Genomic DNA, 17,503 nt, shown 5'->3' with positions numbered 1-17,503 from the left:
TCTTCTCCGTCGTCGTAGGCCAAGAACTCCAGTGCAAGGCAGAAAGGCCTTGCTGATTTCCGCTTTCATGAGTCAATAACAGAGCAATATAACGAACCAAAATTTGAAGGTTAACAATTCTCAAATTATAGACCACTACAAAGAGGGTAATTCTTCATAAAGCAATATCCCTATGAGAAATCCTCCAGGTGACATAAATTTAATAGCTAAGATAGGGACGCTTTGAGTTCAATATCTAAGAAAATGGCGTAGAAAATGGGAGCAGAAACTTGCATTTATAAAAGCGTAGAATGCTTCCTAATGACCAGAATCCATGGCGAAGTCACTAGTTGTGAGGTTTGACAGAGAGAATGCATTCCATGTTGTAATTTTCGTAATATATTTGAGAATTTGTTTTTCTAAAGGTTGGGTCTTTTCCTAAAAGGCACCTAAATGGCCAAAACCCAAAACCCAAAACCCTAAAACCCTAAAAAACCCTAAAAACCCATGGAATATTATGCATAAATATTCCATGCATAATATTTCATGGGTTGAATGGGTTTTAGGGTTTAGGATTATTAAACTCCGAAATCCCTTGGGGCAAGGGTGAAATCCCATATTATATTTTAAATAAAGATTGTGAAGAACCGAAACGAGATTTGACAGACGGGATACCTCGAACTCAAAAAAACCGAATGAAGTTCTTGGCTTCTTGCAAATATGGCTTCAACGGCGGGCACCGGAATGCCCTGGTTTCTCGGAATCGTGCTACCAGCAGCGTCGGTGTGAGAAAAAAATAAAAGGGAAAGGGTTTTGGGTATCGGGTGAATGAAGGAGTTGATATTGTAAATTAATAAAAGTTAATCCATTCAAGTGTGAAAAAAAATATCAATATTTACACGCAAGCCCCCGTTGTTTAAATCTCCACCGCTCATTCAAATGTCGAAGAGGTGGCGAAATAATGGCCGTCGGCAGCAGCTGTCGGAATGAAATTGAAATGCATAGAGAAAAGCATAAAGCGAGAAGCTTCTGTTAGGGTTAGGGTTAAAGTTGGGTAATAGCTCGACAGCTTGGTCAGTAGCCGGCGGTCGGAGGAGAGAGAGAGAGCGGAAGAACGGTCTTTGGTGCTGCGTGCTAATCACTTCGTCTCGTTCGTCTGTGAACTGGTGCGGAGTGAAGAGAAGAGGATAACATGCTGGCAGGTCATGGTATGAGATCTCTGTTTGCTCGTCCCTTCAAGGAAGAAGGGTTACATCTCTTTGACTACTTACCCGAGGACCTTTAGGAATGGTGATTACGTTGATATGAAGGTTGATGGAGTCATTCATAAGGGTTTGCCTCACAAGATCTACCATGGCCGCACTGGCAAGGTCTGGAACGTACCTGGATTTCATTCGCTGTACCACCGCTCATGCCCTTTGATAGCTCTCAGAATCACTATTTGTCTCTGAGGCAATGTCAGTTAAGGAGCAGCTCTTTGTTTCTTCTTCTTTCTTCTCCTACTTGTCTATCTTTTCTGTTGTCAAGGCTTTTTACATGCTTTTACCTGCAAGAGAAGTCCCAAAAGGTTTCGATGCGTTTGAGATCAAAACGGATATATTATGGATTCAAAATTTTTGGGGTTTTTTTTTCATATAAGACACATTTTAATCTGTGAGAGAGCTTCTTTCTGGAAACCTACCTTGACTACAGGGGTTCGAATTTTGGTGGTTTAATTTTCAAGGTGGTTTTGTAGGGGTTCCGGCGGTTTTGAAGGTGGTTTTGTAGGAGTTCCGGCGGTGTTGTAGTGGTGCCGGCGGTGTTGAAGGGGTTCCGTCGTCGTTGGGGCTGCCGGCGGTGTTGTAGGGGTGCCGGAGGTTTGGGGATGCCGACGGTGTTGTAGGGGTGCCGGCGGTATTGGGGTTTAGGGTGTAGGGTATGAGGTGGCGTAGGGTGAGGTGGAGGTGGCTTAGGGTATGAGGTGGGGTATGAGGTGGCTAGGGTGAGGTGGCTTAGGGTGTGAGGTGGCGTAGGGTATGAGGTGGCTTAGGGTGTGAGGTGGTATGAGGTGGCTTAGGGTGTGAGGTGGCGTAGGGTATGAGGTGGCTTAGGGATTAGGGTTTAAGTAATGAGGCTTCTTAAAAATCTCACCAAATAAAATCTCAACCGTTGAAGATCACATGTGCTCTTGTAACCCATTTAAGTAAGCAAACCTTTGACTCAACAGAAAACCCAACCCAGCCTAACTCGACCGGACCGAACCCTCTCTCTCAATTTTAAATTCTCAGATGAGAGGGAAAACCCTTTTCGTTCGTCTTCTTCATTCGATTTTGATTTGTGAACGAACGAAAATCTCTTTATAGAGGGGAGACGAAGGGCTTCAGCGACGAACAACAACTTGTTGCTTTATGGAAAACGAACTAGAGCTTTCGTCTTTTTCATTCGACTTCGACTTCTGTGAGCCAGAGAGAAAGAGAGGTGGGTTTTGAAGGGGAAGGCAAGGCGAAGGGCTTCAGACGACGAACAAGAGAAACCGTTTCTTGCCTTTCTGGATGTGCTTCCTCTTCCGACCTTCTCAACTTCACCAAATCTCAGGTAAATTTTTATGTGCAATTTCGTTTTTTCTGCTCTGGTTTATCTGAAATTCATGGCCAATTCTTCCTCCGGTGTTGAAATTTCAAGTAGATTACATACTTGGAGACTCTTAGTCCTCTCTGTTTTACTAATAATCAGTTCAGCTTTCAAATGTATTTTCATTCTATTTTCGGAACTAAGGATCTAGGTTTCAAGTAATGAAATGGTTGGGATCATGTGTAATTTGTACAAGGAACTTTTTTGGATTCAATCTGTTTTGACATCGGCAAATTTCAGGTTGTGGGGTGTTCAAGCTCAGAGGTCATTGCAGAATTTTGATATTGGTGGTGAGCGAGAACAAATGCCCGAACCAATTATTCATGCTTTTGGAATTCTTAAGAAGTGTGCATCCAAGGTTTTGATTGCCTCCCTCATTTTCCTAAGACAACTTATTCTTTATTAAATCAATTTCGCTGATGTATCATATATAGTTTTGTGTTTTCAATCCTTTATTCAGATTTATATTTTCTTGTTTGAAAATTTGAAGCAGCTGCAAATTGCAGTTTGATAGATTGTGTTGTACATCGGGTAATAGGATCTCACATGCGGATTTGTTGGATTCTACCTTCACTTCAAAATTCTTGACTGGCTTGTTTCGTGTAGTTTTTCCATGCATATAGTTTCACCCTTGAGATCTTAAAGCCTTGATCGACCATGAAGCTCCAATCAAGGGCACATGTAATTGTGTGAACTCTTGGAACATAAAAGTACAATGAATTTTCGGGGTTGACCATATGCATTTCCAACTTCACAAATTTGTCTTTGTATCCATATAGGATAACAAAAGTTAGTGTGATATGATATAGCAGTGTCATTAAATTGTTCCAGCTCAAAATCTGGCTTTTTGATTAATTTTACAAATAATCTTACTGTGGACTTTGGGATATCCATTTTATACTTTTTCTGAAGTTATTTTTGAAGGGAAAAACAACACTAATTGTGATACTTGATTTCGGACTAGCTTTATCCACTGGAGAAAATGACATGTTCTTGAACATGTTTGATCCATTAAGGTTAAAGCATAGCTTTCAGTCAAGAATGTTGAAGCCTATGACAAAAAATTTCCAGCATTTTGAGAGTTCTTGAATTGTTGTGTTGGAATCTTCAGTTATTGTTCAATTGTGTTTTTGTTATTATCATTATTTGACTGGAAATTAGTTTAGGAATAGGATGCTCTCTTGTGGTAAAAAAATATTATTCAGGGTTGAAATTTTAAATTTTCAGAAATTTGTTACCATTTTTATTGATAAAAATCTTATATTCTTTCCCCCTTTGTAAAATTTCTGGAACTCAGGGTTGCAGTTGTAACGAGCATCTTTTTATTTCAAGCCTTGTTTTGATGTAATTTGTTGCTTATTTGGGTCTCATTCAAAGTCTAATGGATGGTGAAAAAGATTAGCCATTGTTTTTCTTTCTTTCTTACCATATTCACAATCTTCTCATAGTGCCCTGATTCATTATGTGATACTACAATCCTTTATGGTGCTAATGATGGCAGGTCAACATGGAGTACGGTCTGGATACACAAATTTAGTCAAGAAGGGAATGGTTGGTCTAGGCAATAATCAAGTCTAGTCTAGGCAACTTGGACATTAGTTTCTTCATGATCTGATATCTCCTTAAATTGTTTTAAGGAACTGTTGTTGACTCCAAGATCTGCCACCCGACCGAGTTTGACTTCTATATGTGCAGCCAAGCTGGTATCCAGGTAAAAATAAAAAAATGTGTATATATACATTTCTTATTTAATCTGTCTCACCAAATTGTTATGATGAACTGTGTAAATTTGTGTGTCTAGTTGGATTTGTTTGCCAGTTTTTTTATGGTGTTTCTAATAGTGACTCCAGTTGCGCATGCTGATTTTGATGTATCAGTTCCGCCAGAGTATTATGCACATCTGGCTGCATTCAGAGCACGCTTCTATATGGAGCCGTAGACATCCGACAGCGGGTCAATGACAAGTGGTGCAGCAGCAGCCCGTGCAAGTGTTGGTAGTGGTGCCGTTGTACGCGACTCATAGGTGCCAATGCTGCTGTCCGTCCACTCCCTGCCCTCAAGGACAATGTGAAGAGGGTTATGTTTTATTGTTAGACAAGATGGTCGTGGTTGTGGTTGTGACAAGAGGGTGCACTATGTTTTTGCATCGCATTCGAGCAATATTTCGGAGGTCATGCTATTGAAGCCCTTCGGAGTTGTCTACAAGGTCAAACATTTTCCCGTGAAGGAGATGAAGGCAATAAATAGTTCTGGTCATGAGGTCATGCTATCAAAGCCCTTGGAGTTGTCAGCTGATATAATATATTTTGCTAGAAAATGTAATGTTCTTAGTGGCTCAAGCCTATTCCTTGTAAAGGTTGTAATTGTACTGCATTTTAGTTTTTATACCTAGATTCTTACTAGGCTAGAATTTTGGAACAGACTCATCAAACAATTATTAAATTTAACCCTTCAATCCAAGTTCTAACTAGAGCATTCTTGACATTTCTAGATTATCAAGATTATATTTTGATTTAAATCCATAGCAATGATGCTTGCAATGCAAGAAACAATACTATTTCCCGAACCAACAATTTGCTAAGAAGATATGTGATTCATCCATGGCAAAGGAGAAAATTTTTGAAGAAAAAATGAACATAACAAATTTAATTTGCCTTCACCGTTTAATAAAAGGGCCGAAATGGCATGGTGCCGTTTCACACCACTAGGAAGTGGCACCATGCCTTTTCTCACTGTGATGAAAAGACATGGTAAAGGATTTCCATTTTCTACATGATCAAATACATGAATTTTTTAAATTCTCTTTCTACATTAAGTTTTAATGATTTATTCAGATAAAAGGAACTAAGAGCGTCAGAAATAGTAAGGGAAGATATATTGCAGAACCCCCAACAAGGCAACTAAATTGGCGTGCTTAATGATCCAGTGTTCAATTCAATTTCCTTATTTCTGATTATTCACCTTGAATTTAAGTCAGTGAGATGAACCTAAAATTTGTCTCTTAAACCTAAGAAATCTTTCGGTAAAGTAAACTTAAAAAGTAAATTTTTAATGAAAATCTACCCAAAAATGGACTCTTTTTAACTGTTTTTCATAGTAAATTGGTAAGGGAGGTGGCTGAAATGGTTCCTGTATCTACTGTCTTTAGCTTTACTTGGCAATGTAAGTTTCACAACTCTTGAAGAGTTTGCTTCTTGATCTTACCTCAAGTTAAAGATCCAAATCAGGAAGAGAATAATTCCAAGCAATGCCATGTCAACAACACAAGATGATTATACTCGATTGCTGCAAAACTGAATCATATGTATCAACAACCAACCATATAAGAACTTGAACTATAAAGATTCATTAGAGCATGAAACCTGTATAAAGTTCACCACATACACTGTGACAATTGGAAATGCCTCAAGCTCAGCCCTTGAACTTCATCTGAAAAAGCTTAGCTTTGCCGTTTAAGATTGTCCTCTGTTACAATCCACTGGACTCTCATATTGATGGCTATCCATGTTCTATATCAAGTGGAATTACTCATATAGTGGTAGTTCTCACAATGGTCCAAGTTGCCTCTCTAGTCCAAATTTGCTTCAATCAAGTTACAAAATACATGTCTTAAATTTTTATGAACAATTTATAATTCTATTTCCTCAAATCATAATTACATTTCCAATATACGGAATGGTTACAAGCAGAGCCATACTTTGGATCTTAAAACACCAAGACCCAAAACAAATTATGTATGGTAAGCCTATTTGTATGCAGTGAATAAAAATGATATTAAGCAGCAACCAACTACTCCTTTGTTGTGAGCTGGTTTTGGATGTGTTTTGGGGGACGACATCAATTACATCAGCCAAGTGTTCCTCTAGTGTGACAACTTCAACACGCATAATGGGTTCCAGCATCCTTGGAGCAGTTTTCCTCATAACCAGTACCTGCTTCCATGGGTTCAAACCTTACAGTGACGTCTGCAAATGCACCTGCCCCACTAGACTACTTCTTGTGCACATACTTCACTTCTGTGATTTTAGAAATGCTTTCACGGTAGTTCATTTGCGATGCACCAACATTAGCTTCAACATCACGAGAAGAGTAGAACCAATTTTATGCCTCCTCTATAGAGAACACATGACCTAGAAGAGTATACGACTTTAAAGTCCAGCTCAAGAGAGTGAACATACCGTAATTTACAATCACTAAAGTTTGAACAATCAAATACCTTCAACAATTGCGCATGCTGCACTGTAAAATGTCCAATCATGTCCTTACCTAAACTTGCTGCACATACAGGGCAGACCTGAAAATAATGAAACATAACAATGACTTGTAGCATATCGCAGGTCTATATTGGAAATAAACTGGACATTGGATCCCAACAGTGGACTGAAAATAGAATAAAAGGATAATATTTATGAGGCCAACGGGGAATGCTCAACCATGAACATGGTTAAGAAGACACATGGCCATAAAGAAAAGAACATCTGAGTGCAAGAGTCGAACATAATCAATTCTACTTACATCACTTGTATGATTTCCAAGTGTCTACTTAATAACCTCTAGAACTCCCAATAAAAGATGATGCATGTCTTGGTACACTACTACATTGTAAATAGTTCATGAAGGTACCCTGCCAAATCACCCCAGCCCCCTTCCACAATTATGGCTCCAATACAGGGTAAGATCTTGCATTAGACTCTGCTTTCTAGTCTAGCAACAAATAGCATTCTGTAAGGCAAACATATTTTACAGCAAGCTAAATAACATAGTCCACAAGAGCAACCATCTATATGGTGGGGAAACAGAAAAACTAAAATAAAAATTTCCCGCTCTCCTGCATTATACCCATATTAGCAACTGATGTAAGTAAAGGCTTACCATGAACACATTGCCTTGAAATTAAAGCAATCAAACACCAGAATAAAAGAATATGAAACAAAGAGACAACATAAATCAAAGAGTGTGATGCAAAGAGTGAAAACAGTTTGAATTATATTAGTGCTTCCTTGGGGGGGGGGGGGGGGAATCAAAACAAAACAAAACAAAAACAAAAACGAAAGGAAATAAAGAAAAAAGAAATAGCAAACAAGGAGCAGAGAAGACCAAAGGGAGCAAAGGATAGCAATAGAGGAACCGAGAAGATTTTCCATGTAGTTCCCATGTTGACCTGTAAGTTCAAATCAAATAATCGTTCAGTGAAAGCATCAAACGAGACGTCAGTACTACAAATCAGCTAACCAAACTCGTGAACAAGAGTTCCTTGTACAAATCACACATGATCCCAACCATTTCATTACTTGAAACCTAGATCCTTAGTTCCGAAAATAGAATGAAAATACATTTGAAGGGACGGGGATGACCATAAGTTGTGCCCGTAAGACCAAAATCATCTGATGAATTACTGCTAAGAACAGTAAAGGCCAACGCATAAGTACAGTATTAGAGAAAAAAGAATACGAACTTGTGTGATGGAACTAGAATAGGTCCAAATGTATCTCGCTCCTCCCTGAACGCCGACGGCGATGAAGACGAAATGTGGAGTGAGGCCATGCCTAATCCCTGAAACAACAAATTGAATAGGTTGGGGGCAAGAAAACTAGAAAGGAGCGAAAGCTGAACTGATTATTAGTAAAACAGAGAGCACTAAGAGTCTCCAAGTATGTAATCTACTTGAAATTTCAACACCGGAGGAAGAATTGGCCATGAATTTCAGATAAACCAGAGCAGAAAAAACGAAATTGCACATAAAAATTTACCTGAGATTTGGTGAAGTTGAGAAGGTCGGAAGAGGAAGCACATCCAGAAAGGCAAGAAACGGTTTCTCTTGTTCGTCGTCTGAAGCCCTTCGCCTTGCCTTCCCCTTCAAAACCCACCTCTCTTTCTCTCTCTCTGTTCGTTCGTTCACAGAAGTCGAAGTCGAATGAAAAAGACGAAAGGTCTAGTTCGTTTTCCAGGTGCTACCGCAAAGCAACCGTCGGATGCACTCTATTTCATCCTAGCCATTGATCGCAGTTGGAAGGGTTAATGTGTAAACCGTTTGGGTTGTGTCCATAAACCGAACTAGCGCACTGGACCAGACGAACCAAATTATACGATTTTCAATATGAAAAACACAAAACCGGGGCATATCCTGCTTTCGTCTCAGTAACGTGATTTCAGACGCTGTAGAAGAACAAGCTCTAAAGATATGCGGTCGATTCCTCTTCTTCCTAATCTCCCAACTCTTTTTTTGAATATCGTTGAAGGGAAACTTGATTTTGTCCTCTTCCATTTCATGGAGATAAAACGAAGAACACGAAGTATATAATCCTGCTTGTGAAGAATCAGGGGAAGGTGAAGGATGCTCCTACCTGATTTCGTCTTCTACCCTGATTTCAATAGAAGAAGATCTGAAGAAGAAGAAGCTCTGAATAAGGTATACATAGATTTGTCTTCCACCTTGATCTCTCAACTCTGAACGTTTGTCCCCTCTCTCTCTCCTCTCTGTTCTTCCATCGTCCTCATCTGTTTCTGGTTTATGTTAGGGTTTTGATCATTTTTTTGGAGATTAGAATCCTATCTGAAGCTCGCTGTATCTTTTTTCTAGTTTCATCCAAAAAATCCCTCAACTAGGTGTTATTTTTCCCTTTCTCGTTTTGCCATAGCAAATCAGTTTTTTCTGACTAAAATGCTGGTTATAGTAGGTGTATTCTTATATGTATTTTCTGTTGAATGTAATGCTGTGGTTTGGTTTAGTTTGGTTTTCGATGTTCTAGGGTTTGATCGTCAAGCTTTTGAACAAGGCTGGAAAGTTATATTGGGTTTCACCGTAGATATAGAGTGGAGAAATGGAAGAAACAGAATAAGGTCGAGGTGATGTGATGCAGCGACTTCAGTCGTCGTCTTCTCTTCCAAAGCAACCATCCATCAACCGATTCGAAATTCCCCATTTGAATACTTCGTGAGTTCATCCTCAGCTGAGGCTTTTCTTGCCGAATTTTAGTCCTGATAGCAATAAGAGGCCTGGTATACCTCCCTCACACCCTCACTTCCCTCCTGCTTCTAGTTACTCTCAGAATTTTAGCGCAGCTCCATCTCATTCAGCAGTCTTGCCTTCCTTACCTGCTTACAACGACACCAACACCGCCACCAATTTCGCCATGAATATCAGAAGCCGCACCAAGGGCGATGTTCCCACCGACATCAATTCACTGCACTTTTTTGGGGTTCCGGCTGTCTTGGGATAGGAGTGAAGATGGAACTTCGCATTTTCATCGCCTCGCCTGTGTGAGAGAGTAGCGTCGTTTCTTTGCTGGGGTCTTTCACAAATCTGAACCCTTATCTGGTTATTTTTTCGTCACTTTTCTTTGATCTTTTTGCATTGGATCTCTTTGCATACCGCAAAGGATTTTGGCGGTGTTGGGTGTTGGGTTTTGTGTTCCGGCTGCCGGCGGCATGGGATGGGGTGTTGGGTTTTGTGTTCCGGCAGCCGGCGGCATGTGATGGGGTGTTGGGTTTTGTGTTCCGGCTGCCGGCGGCGTTGGGGAAGCCGGCAGTGTAGTAGGGGGGTGCCGGCGGTGTTGGGGCCGCCGGCAGTGTTGTAGGGGAGCCGACGGTGTTGGGGTTTAGGGTATGAGGTGGCGTAGGGTATGAGGTGGCGTAGGGTATGAGGTGGCTTAGGGTATGAGGTGGCGTAGGGTATGAGGTGGCTTAGGGTATGAGGTGGCTTAGGGTATGAGGTGGGGAGAGGTGGCGTAGGGTATGAGGTGGCTTAGGGTATGAGGTGGCGTAGGGTATGAGGTGGCGTAGGGTATGAGGTGGCTTAGGGTATGAGGTGGCGCAGGACGGTAAAGCAAACCGTCGGATGCACTCTATTCCATCCTAGCCATTGATCACAGTTGGAAGGGTTAATGTGTAAACCGTTTGGGTTGTGTCCATAAACCGAACTAGCGCACTGGACCAGACGAACCAAATTGTACGATTTTCAATATGAAAAACACAAAACCGGGGCATATCCTGCTTTCGTCTCGGTAACGTGATTTCAGACGCTGGAGAAGAACAAGCTCTAAAGATATGCGGTCGATTCCTCTTCTTCCTAATCTCCCAACTCTTTTTTTTGAATATCGTTGAAGGGAAACTTGATTTCGTCCTCTTCCATTTCATGGAGATAAAACGAAGAACACGGAAGTAGTATAATCCCAGAACCAGCGGAAGTTGAAGGATGCTCCTACCTGATTTCGTCTTCTACCCTGATTTCAATAGAAGAAGATCTGAAGAAGAAGAAGAAGCTCTGAATAAGGTATACATAGATTTGTCTTCCACCTTGATCTCTCCACTCTGAACGTTTGTCCCCTCTCTCTCTCTCCTCTCTGTTCTTCCATCGTCCTCATTTGTTTCTGCTTTATGTTAGGGTTTTGATAATTTTTTTGGAGATTAGAATCCTATATGAAGCTCGCTGTATCTTTTTTGTAGTTTCATCCAAAAAATCCCTCAACTAGGTGTTATTTTTCCCTTTCTCGTTTTGCCATAGCAAATCAGTTTTTTCTGACTAAAATGCTAGTTATAGTAGGTGCATTCTTATATGTATTTACTGTTTTCTCTGGACTTTTGTTTGATGTGTATCAGTGAAGCATTTGATTGTTATAAGATGATATTTTGAACAATTTTTTTTTCCTCTTATTTTATCTTTCTTAATTTTTTTAATTATTAACTTATGGCTGAAAGTTAAGGGATTCCTTGAATAAAATCTGTTTTGTGTAAAAACTGCATCTTTTTCAGTGTTTTCTTCAGATTATGTGGATTAATCCAAATCGCATTAATCTGTTTTGCAATTTGGTGGGGAGGTTTGGGTGAGATCGGTTGAGTTTCTTGAGACAGGGGAGAGTGTTGTATTTCCTTACCTTAGAATGGCAGGAGATTGCCTGCAAATTCTACGTTCTTTCAAATCTTGTGTTTTCAGAGCCATGCTTGCTTCTCACCCTCATGTTTTCTCTTTGTGCTTCCATGCAGAGGAAGGATTCAAGAACTTTAAGCTAGCAATGGAATGGAAAGACAGCCAATTATGTTCTTCTATATTGTCTTCTAGTGTTTGTCCTTCAACTCATTGTGGTATTGATTGGGGTTGGGTTCAACAGTGGAAACTTTATTCAAAAGATGCCCCATTCATTTTTAACAACTGTTGTGCACCACGATGATGTTGCCCTTTGCACATACCCTTTACTGAATATTGTTGTTCTTGGGCTTTTTTCCATTCTAGTATCTATTTGTTGTGTCTTGGAAGGCAAATGGGTTATCAGGTAATCAACAAGGGGCTACACAAGAGAGGTTATTGGTTGATCTTCTCTGTTTCAGGTATTTCTGAGGGTTCTTTTGGTTGGTTTATCTGTTCTATCCCAGCTAGAGCATGTTTTGTTTGAAGCTCGTCTTTCTGGCGTTTCTTGTTGTTTTATCTTGTGCTGGCTTGGGTGTCACCATGCTTGCCTACTACCCAGTTGCAAATTCTTTAGCCTTGAGGGTCATGAGGGATTTTGAAGCGGAAGGAAGGTCAGATTACAACAATGAAACTGATCTTATTGCTAGCCAGAGCCTTCTTGCAACTATTTCAGGTAGTGTTATTGGTAGAAACTCAGATGCTTCAACAAAGCGTGGGTCTATCTCCTTCAGGACCATGGTTAAGGATGATGCTTCCGTAGAGGTGTTCGATGAATTATGCCTTCTCTCTTGATTCGGATCTGCTTCTAACCCCACCTAGCTCTCCATCGCATGCAGGCTGTTATATTGGTTTCTTGCCTAAGGTCGTATGTAAAGGTTTGGTCATAGGAATTGGTGGCTGTGTTCTCAGATTTTATTCAAATGAGAGAACAGTTTTACCTGTTTCCCCGTTTGCACATTGTTAAGGCCGGTGGGTTTCAATGTTCTATGTTCTTGGCCCTTCATGGGCTCATCCTTCTTTTCTTTATTATTCTGGTACAGCCTTTACTGGTTCATGTTAGAGACTAGAGAGACCCCTATTACTGTCTATAGTCTCATAGTTTCAAATGTATTATGTAATTGACGTACTATAAATACAATTATATGGTTTCAACACTAGTGCACTGGCAGTACAAGTTTTTCCAATGTAAAATATTGTACATAAGCAACACTATGTTTAGGTAAATATGCTGTAAATAAGATACAGATCTTGACCCTTCAAAGAGGAAATCTATTGTTATTTAGCATTGGAGCCCATTCTAATTTTTGCGTGACACGATGAGCACTTTATTTCCAATACGAACCTCATCATCAGTGGTAGGGCAGCGATAGTTTCCATGTTCACCCGACTTGCAAAATGATATGGAGAGAGGAACTTGGAGTTCCAACCGAAACAGATAAATTTTTGGCTTTATACATTGACCTTCATGAGAGGTAAGAGAACAGCTACTTAATAACCAAGTTTGATGGAGGTAAGAGAACAGCTATTCAACCAACTTTGATCCTTCATAAGATATGATGAGCCGAGATCTAACATTGAAAACAATAAGAGTGGAGATCACTGTTGTCAATAAAGAAACCATTGAAGTACTTGTTTGTTCTGCTGAAAATTGCGAGCAGCTGTGGACATAATTAAGTTGAAAAGATCAATTGGACAGCAGCCAAGAGTTACATTTCTTGGAGCCTACATAATAAATATATAAAATAAAAAAAATAAAATAAAGTCAACATTTTTCTATTTACAAAATTAAGGAATAAACAGTCCAAGGTGACAGATTCCACACAGAAAAACATAAAACTGATTCCCAGATAACTACCAGTAGATATTGCTATATCCATTGGCCCTTTTTCATCTTTCCTATTAACCTATGAGATCAGATTTCAACTGCAAACTTGCAACTGTTTAACAAGGGTGTTGAGTGGAAAGTAATTGGCACTTTGATTGTGGGAGGAAGAAACTTCACAGTGAGGTCTTGGGGCTAACAGGTAAACTGTTTTTTATCCATGCTAGGGGTGTCCCTGTCAAAACCATTGGAACAATAGGGAGCCGATATTGCAATGCCATGTGAAGAAAGCCCTACATGTAATAAAAGAAAAGTATAAATAAACTAAGAACAAAGTGAAGAAAAAGAATAAAGACCAGATAATTTTTCAATTTGAGTCTGAGACCAGAAACAAAATAAAGTAGGGATTCTTCACAAGTAATTTAACTTCGAGAGGGTGCATACAACATTTTTAAGGTTCTTCTAACCAATGCCATGGATTTGACGGTTAAGACCATGACTTCCTGGTTAGGATATCCAGTTAAGACCAATTCAGATCCATTTCATTATCATCACTTGGGTCGTTCAACTTCAAGATTTATTATCTGGGATGCTGTCGCTTCTCACACTTGCATCACTTCTTGCTTCTCACTTCTCACCCCATTAACCTCTGTAAATGAAAAAAAAATTTCCAATGAATCAGCTTTGGTTTTTATCTGATCTGAACCCCATTACCTTGAAAATATATTTGTGTTTTTATTGTTAAATATGGAATGAGTTGGCAGAGTTCCTCAAAGTTTCTTAGCATGGTTTTATTTGACATCAAGATGTATCCTACATTCACTAAAAGAGTGTCCCAGTGCATAGGACTCATACCTACTGAAGGATCTGGGAAGAACAAATATATACAACCTTACATGTATGTTCTATTCCTAACAATTCAACTTGCCCCGACTCTGGCATATTTGCAGGTAAGAACTGTCATAGTGTACTCAGATCAGTCGGTGATTCTGAGTCAAAATAAGGTGCACCATCTTCCCACATGTCAAGATAGTACGATCCTTCAAATATTCAATTGGGTGTTAAGTCTAAAGCAGATTAAGTTTCATGTGCAATGCAAGGTAGGTACTTGAGACATGGGAATCCCATGTAGACTAAGATATTCTTTGCTACTAAAGGCCAAATATGATAGGGATTAAATCCTCATTGCCATGAAAAATGTTAGGTTAAACATCCACAAAAACTGGTTAAGGATCATCAGCTAGCTCTTTGAAGGCACAATTGCCAAGCAACACGAGATTCCCATACACTAACCTTTATTTTTTATTAAATGTTGTAAGCCTGTGGCCATCCATGGGTAGGAATATTTGGCATTGCAGGTCTCAAAATATAGTTGAGTGATTTCAGGAAGTGTGGCTGTAAGAATTTTATATCGACCACTTTTAAACCTGGTCACAATAGGAAGGAGTATTGCATGAAATTTGAGGGATGAAAGATAACCCATGTCCTCCTCAGATGTCTAGATTTTCCACAAATTTGTTTATCATAATTCCGTCATGTACGGAGTAGATAGTGGATTCTGGGCGATGGCCTAGTAGTTGAAGCTTTAACATTTTAAGATTGTGACATTTATAAGGCAAATACTGTGTTCCCATCATTCTGTAAAGTGTATATAGGAAGAAATTTGAAACCCAAACAATAAGCTGAGAGAAGAAGAGTGAAAGGTACAGCCTGAATCTTGGTAGGAGTGTTTTTCATCCTTCGTTTTCTCTCAAATTCGAATTTAGAATTTAGAATTTTGAATCCTGCGTAAATGAATTCGTGAAGGAATGAAATTTGAAAAATTAAAACATGGTTGGTTCGTCTAGACCGGCTGCATGGGTTCCGTTGGAACCTAGAAACTGGTCGGGTTAACTCAAGTCACATAAAAGCACAAATTAAGAATTAAGGGTCACGATTTTTTGACGCTTTATCGGACGGTTCGCTGAACAGTGGAGAGAGAAGCTTCTGTTAAATAGGGGTAGGGTTTAAGTTTGGTCTCAACAGCTTCGTCAGTAGCCGGCGGTCGGAGGAGAGAGAGAGAGCGGAAGAACGGTGTTTGGATTGCTGCGTGTCTCCTTCGTCTCCTTCGTCTGTTCCTTCGTTTGTTCCTGGTGCGGAGTGAAGAGAAGAGGACAACATGCCGGCAGGTGATGGTATGAGATCTCGAAGTAGAGATTTGTTTGGTCGTCCCTTCAAGGAAGAAGGGTTACATCGCTTTGACTACTTACCTGAGGACCTTTAGGATTTGTGATTACGTTGATATGAAGGTTGATGGAGTCATTCATAAGGGTTTGCCTCACAAGATCTACCATGGCCGCAGTGGCAAGGTCTGGAACGTCACCAAACGAGCCATCGGTGTTGAAGTTAAGAAGCAGGTGCGAATAATACGCTTCGTTAAGATAACGGGTAGTAGTTTAATGAGATTTGTGTTATTTTTCTATCTTATTTTTATCGATCTGTGACCAGTGGTTGGTTTTGTTTAATATTTCGGTTTAGGGTTTCGTTTTTCTCCGTTCTATCTGTTTCTGGGTTTTTTTCGTCTCTGTTCTCTCACTCTTACTTCTCCTCCTTTCATGGTTTTGTCCAACGACCCAAGGTAGTTCCTTCCTTAAATTTCAAAACCCACATTGATTGATTCTGTAAGATTTTGATTCTTTCCTTTTATACATGATTAATTAATATATTTCCATGGTGGTGTTGTGTTTTGTAGGGGTTCCGGCGGTGTTGAAGGGGTGCCGGCGCTGTTGGGGCTGCCGGCGGTGTTGAAGGGAAGCCGGCGGTGTTGGGGCTGCCGGCGGTGATGTAGGGCCGCCGGCGGTGTTGGGGCCGCCGGTATTGGGGCTGCCGGCGGTATGTGGCTTAGGGTATGAGGTGGCTTAGGCTTAGGCTTAGGGTTTAGGGTTTAGTTGCTCATATTCGACATTTTGGATTTTACTTTGGTCATTTCAGTCATAAACAACATTTTGGGTCATTTGGTCTTAGAGGGTATTTTGGTCATTTACGACATTTTAGGTGTTTTGATTCAAAAGGCAATGTTGCTCATTTGGTATAAAGGGTATTTTGGACATTTTATGTGATTTAGTCGTAAGGGACAAGAATATTTGAATATAAAGGATATTATGGGTAATATGGTCATTCAAGGCATTTTGGCGATTTAAGTCATAACTTGAGCTATAAACCGGAATTTATGATTTAATAATCCTAAACCGGAAAAACTGATGTTGGTTGAAAAGAATTTATGATTTAATAATCCTAAACCGGAAAAACTGATGTTGCTAGGGTTGATTCGGTAAATTTATAATATGTAACCTAAACGGGGAACGCAATATGCACGAGCGAAGTGCGAACTACCAATATATTGGCGATTTGGCGAAATATAATCGAAGTTTCGTTGAAAGTCCATTCGCCAGAATCGCTTTTCTTTGCTGCTACTCCTTCCTTTCTCTGTGTGGGCAAAGAAGTTGAATTTTTTGCCATTAAGGTGAAAAAGGTTAGGATTCTCAAGCTAACAGGTACTCTGCTTCTGAGAAATCAGAGGTAAAACATTCAAAAAAGAAAGAGACATCTTCAGAACCAGGTCTTTATTTTTGGCTTTCTTTCCCGGAACCACTATAGAAAATAGAAATCATAAACTTCATCTCTAGTTCGCCGGAGTCGCAAACACTGAACTTCCTCCCAACTTCTTCCCTGCAACAAGATGAAGAACAGGCAACAAAATCTAAAAGATGCGTTTTTCTAATCCGTTTCTGTGAACTTCACACGCAAGGTTTCTTTTTAGTTTTCATTTTCTCTAACCTATTAAATGCAATCTTATCCCTTGTTTTGTTTTGTAGTTTACGTGTTACTTTTTAAAATTTAATATTTAATAGATGAAAAACTCGTTTCTGTGAACTTCACATGCAAGGTGTCTTTTCAATTTCCATTTTCTCTAACCTATTAAATGAAATCTCATCCCTTGTTTTGTTTTGTAGTTTACGTGTTAGTTTTTACAATTTAATATTTAATAGATAAAACACCTTGGTAAACGAACATTTCACATTTCAAATATTTAAGTGATAGAAATTACCTTGGGAGCTGAACCTGCTGCAGTTACATAATTACATCTGAACCTTGTCTGTTGTGTTTTTTCAACCCTTAAGAGTTAAAGATTATTGATTACCAAAAAA

The 17,503-nt window shown here is 39.6% G+C and overlaps 1 protein-coding gene and 1 long non-coding RNA gene across 4 annotated transcripts; one reads left to right on the top strand and one right to left on the bottom strand.

Annotated features, from left to right (window-relative positions):
- The first annotated feature begins 313 nt into the window (after positions 1–313).
- On the top strand, positions 314–5,257 carry LOC149013956 (uncharacterized). Its single transcript, XM_089157762.1, has 5 exons — positions 314–336; positions 2,425–2,553; positions 2,830–2,947; positions 4,227–4,300; positions 4,467–5,257. The coding sequence occupies exons 1-5, from the start codon at positions 314–316 to the stop codon at positions 4,585–4,587; spliced, it is 465 nt and encodes a 154-aa protein (XP_089013888.1). The 3' UTR covers positions 4,588–5,257.
- A 259-nt stretch (positions 5,258–5,516) lies between these two features.
- On the bottom strand, positions 5,517–8,529 carry LOC149013955 (uncharacterized). Of its 3 annotated transcripts, XR_016174117.1 has the most exons (5): positions 8,340–8,529; positions 8,045–8,142; positions 7,105–7,750; positions 6,806–6,883; positions 5,643–6,719 (listed from the first exon to the last, which is right to left on the bottom strand). It is a non-coding gene; the product is annotated as an uncharacterized LOC149013955 (long non-coding RNA). The 3 variants fall into 3 exon arrangements; XR_016174115.1 differs by lacking the exon at positions 7,105–7,750 and having other exon boundaries at positions 5,517–6,719; positions 8,340–8,526; XR_016174116.1 differs by having other exon boundaries at positions 5,648–6,719; positions 6,806–7,750; positions 8,340–8,528.
- Positions 8,530–17,503: the final 8,974 nt, after the last annotated feature.

The sequence above is a fragment of the Hakea prostrata genome, chromosome 6 (genome assembly GCF_041222555.1).
Source record: "Hakea prostrata isolate BN-2017 chromosome 6, UWA_Hpros_2, whole genome shotgun sequence".
NCBI lineage: Eukaryota > Viridiplantae > Streptophyta > Magnoliopsida > Proteales > Proteaceae > Hakea > Hakea prostrata.
The sequence above is the reverse complement of the archived record's forward strand: the minus strand, read 5'-3'. Positions and strand labels throughout refer to the sequence as shown.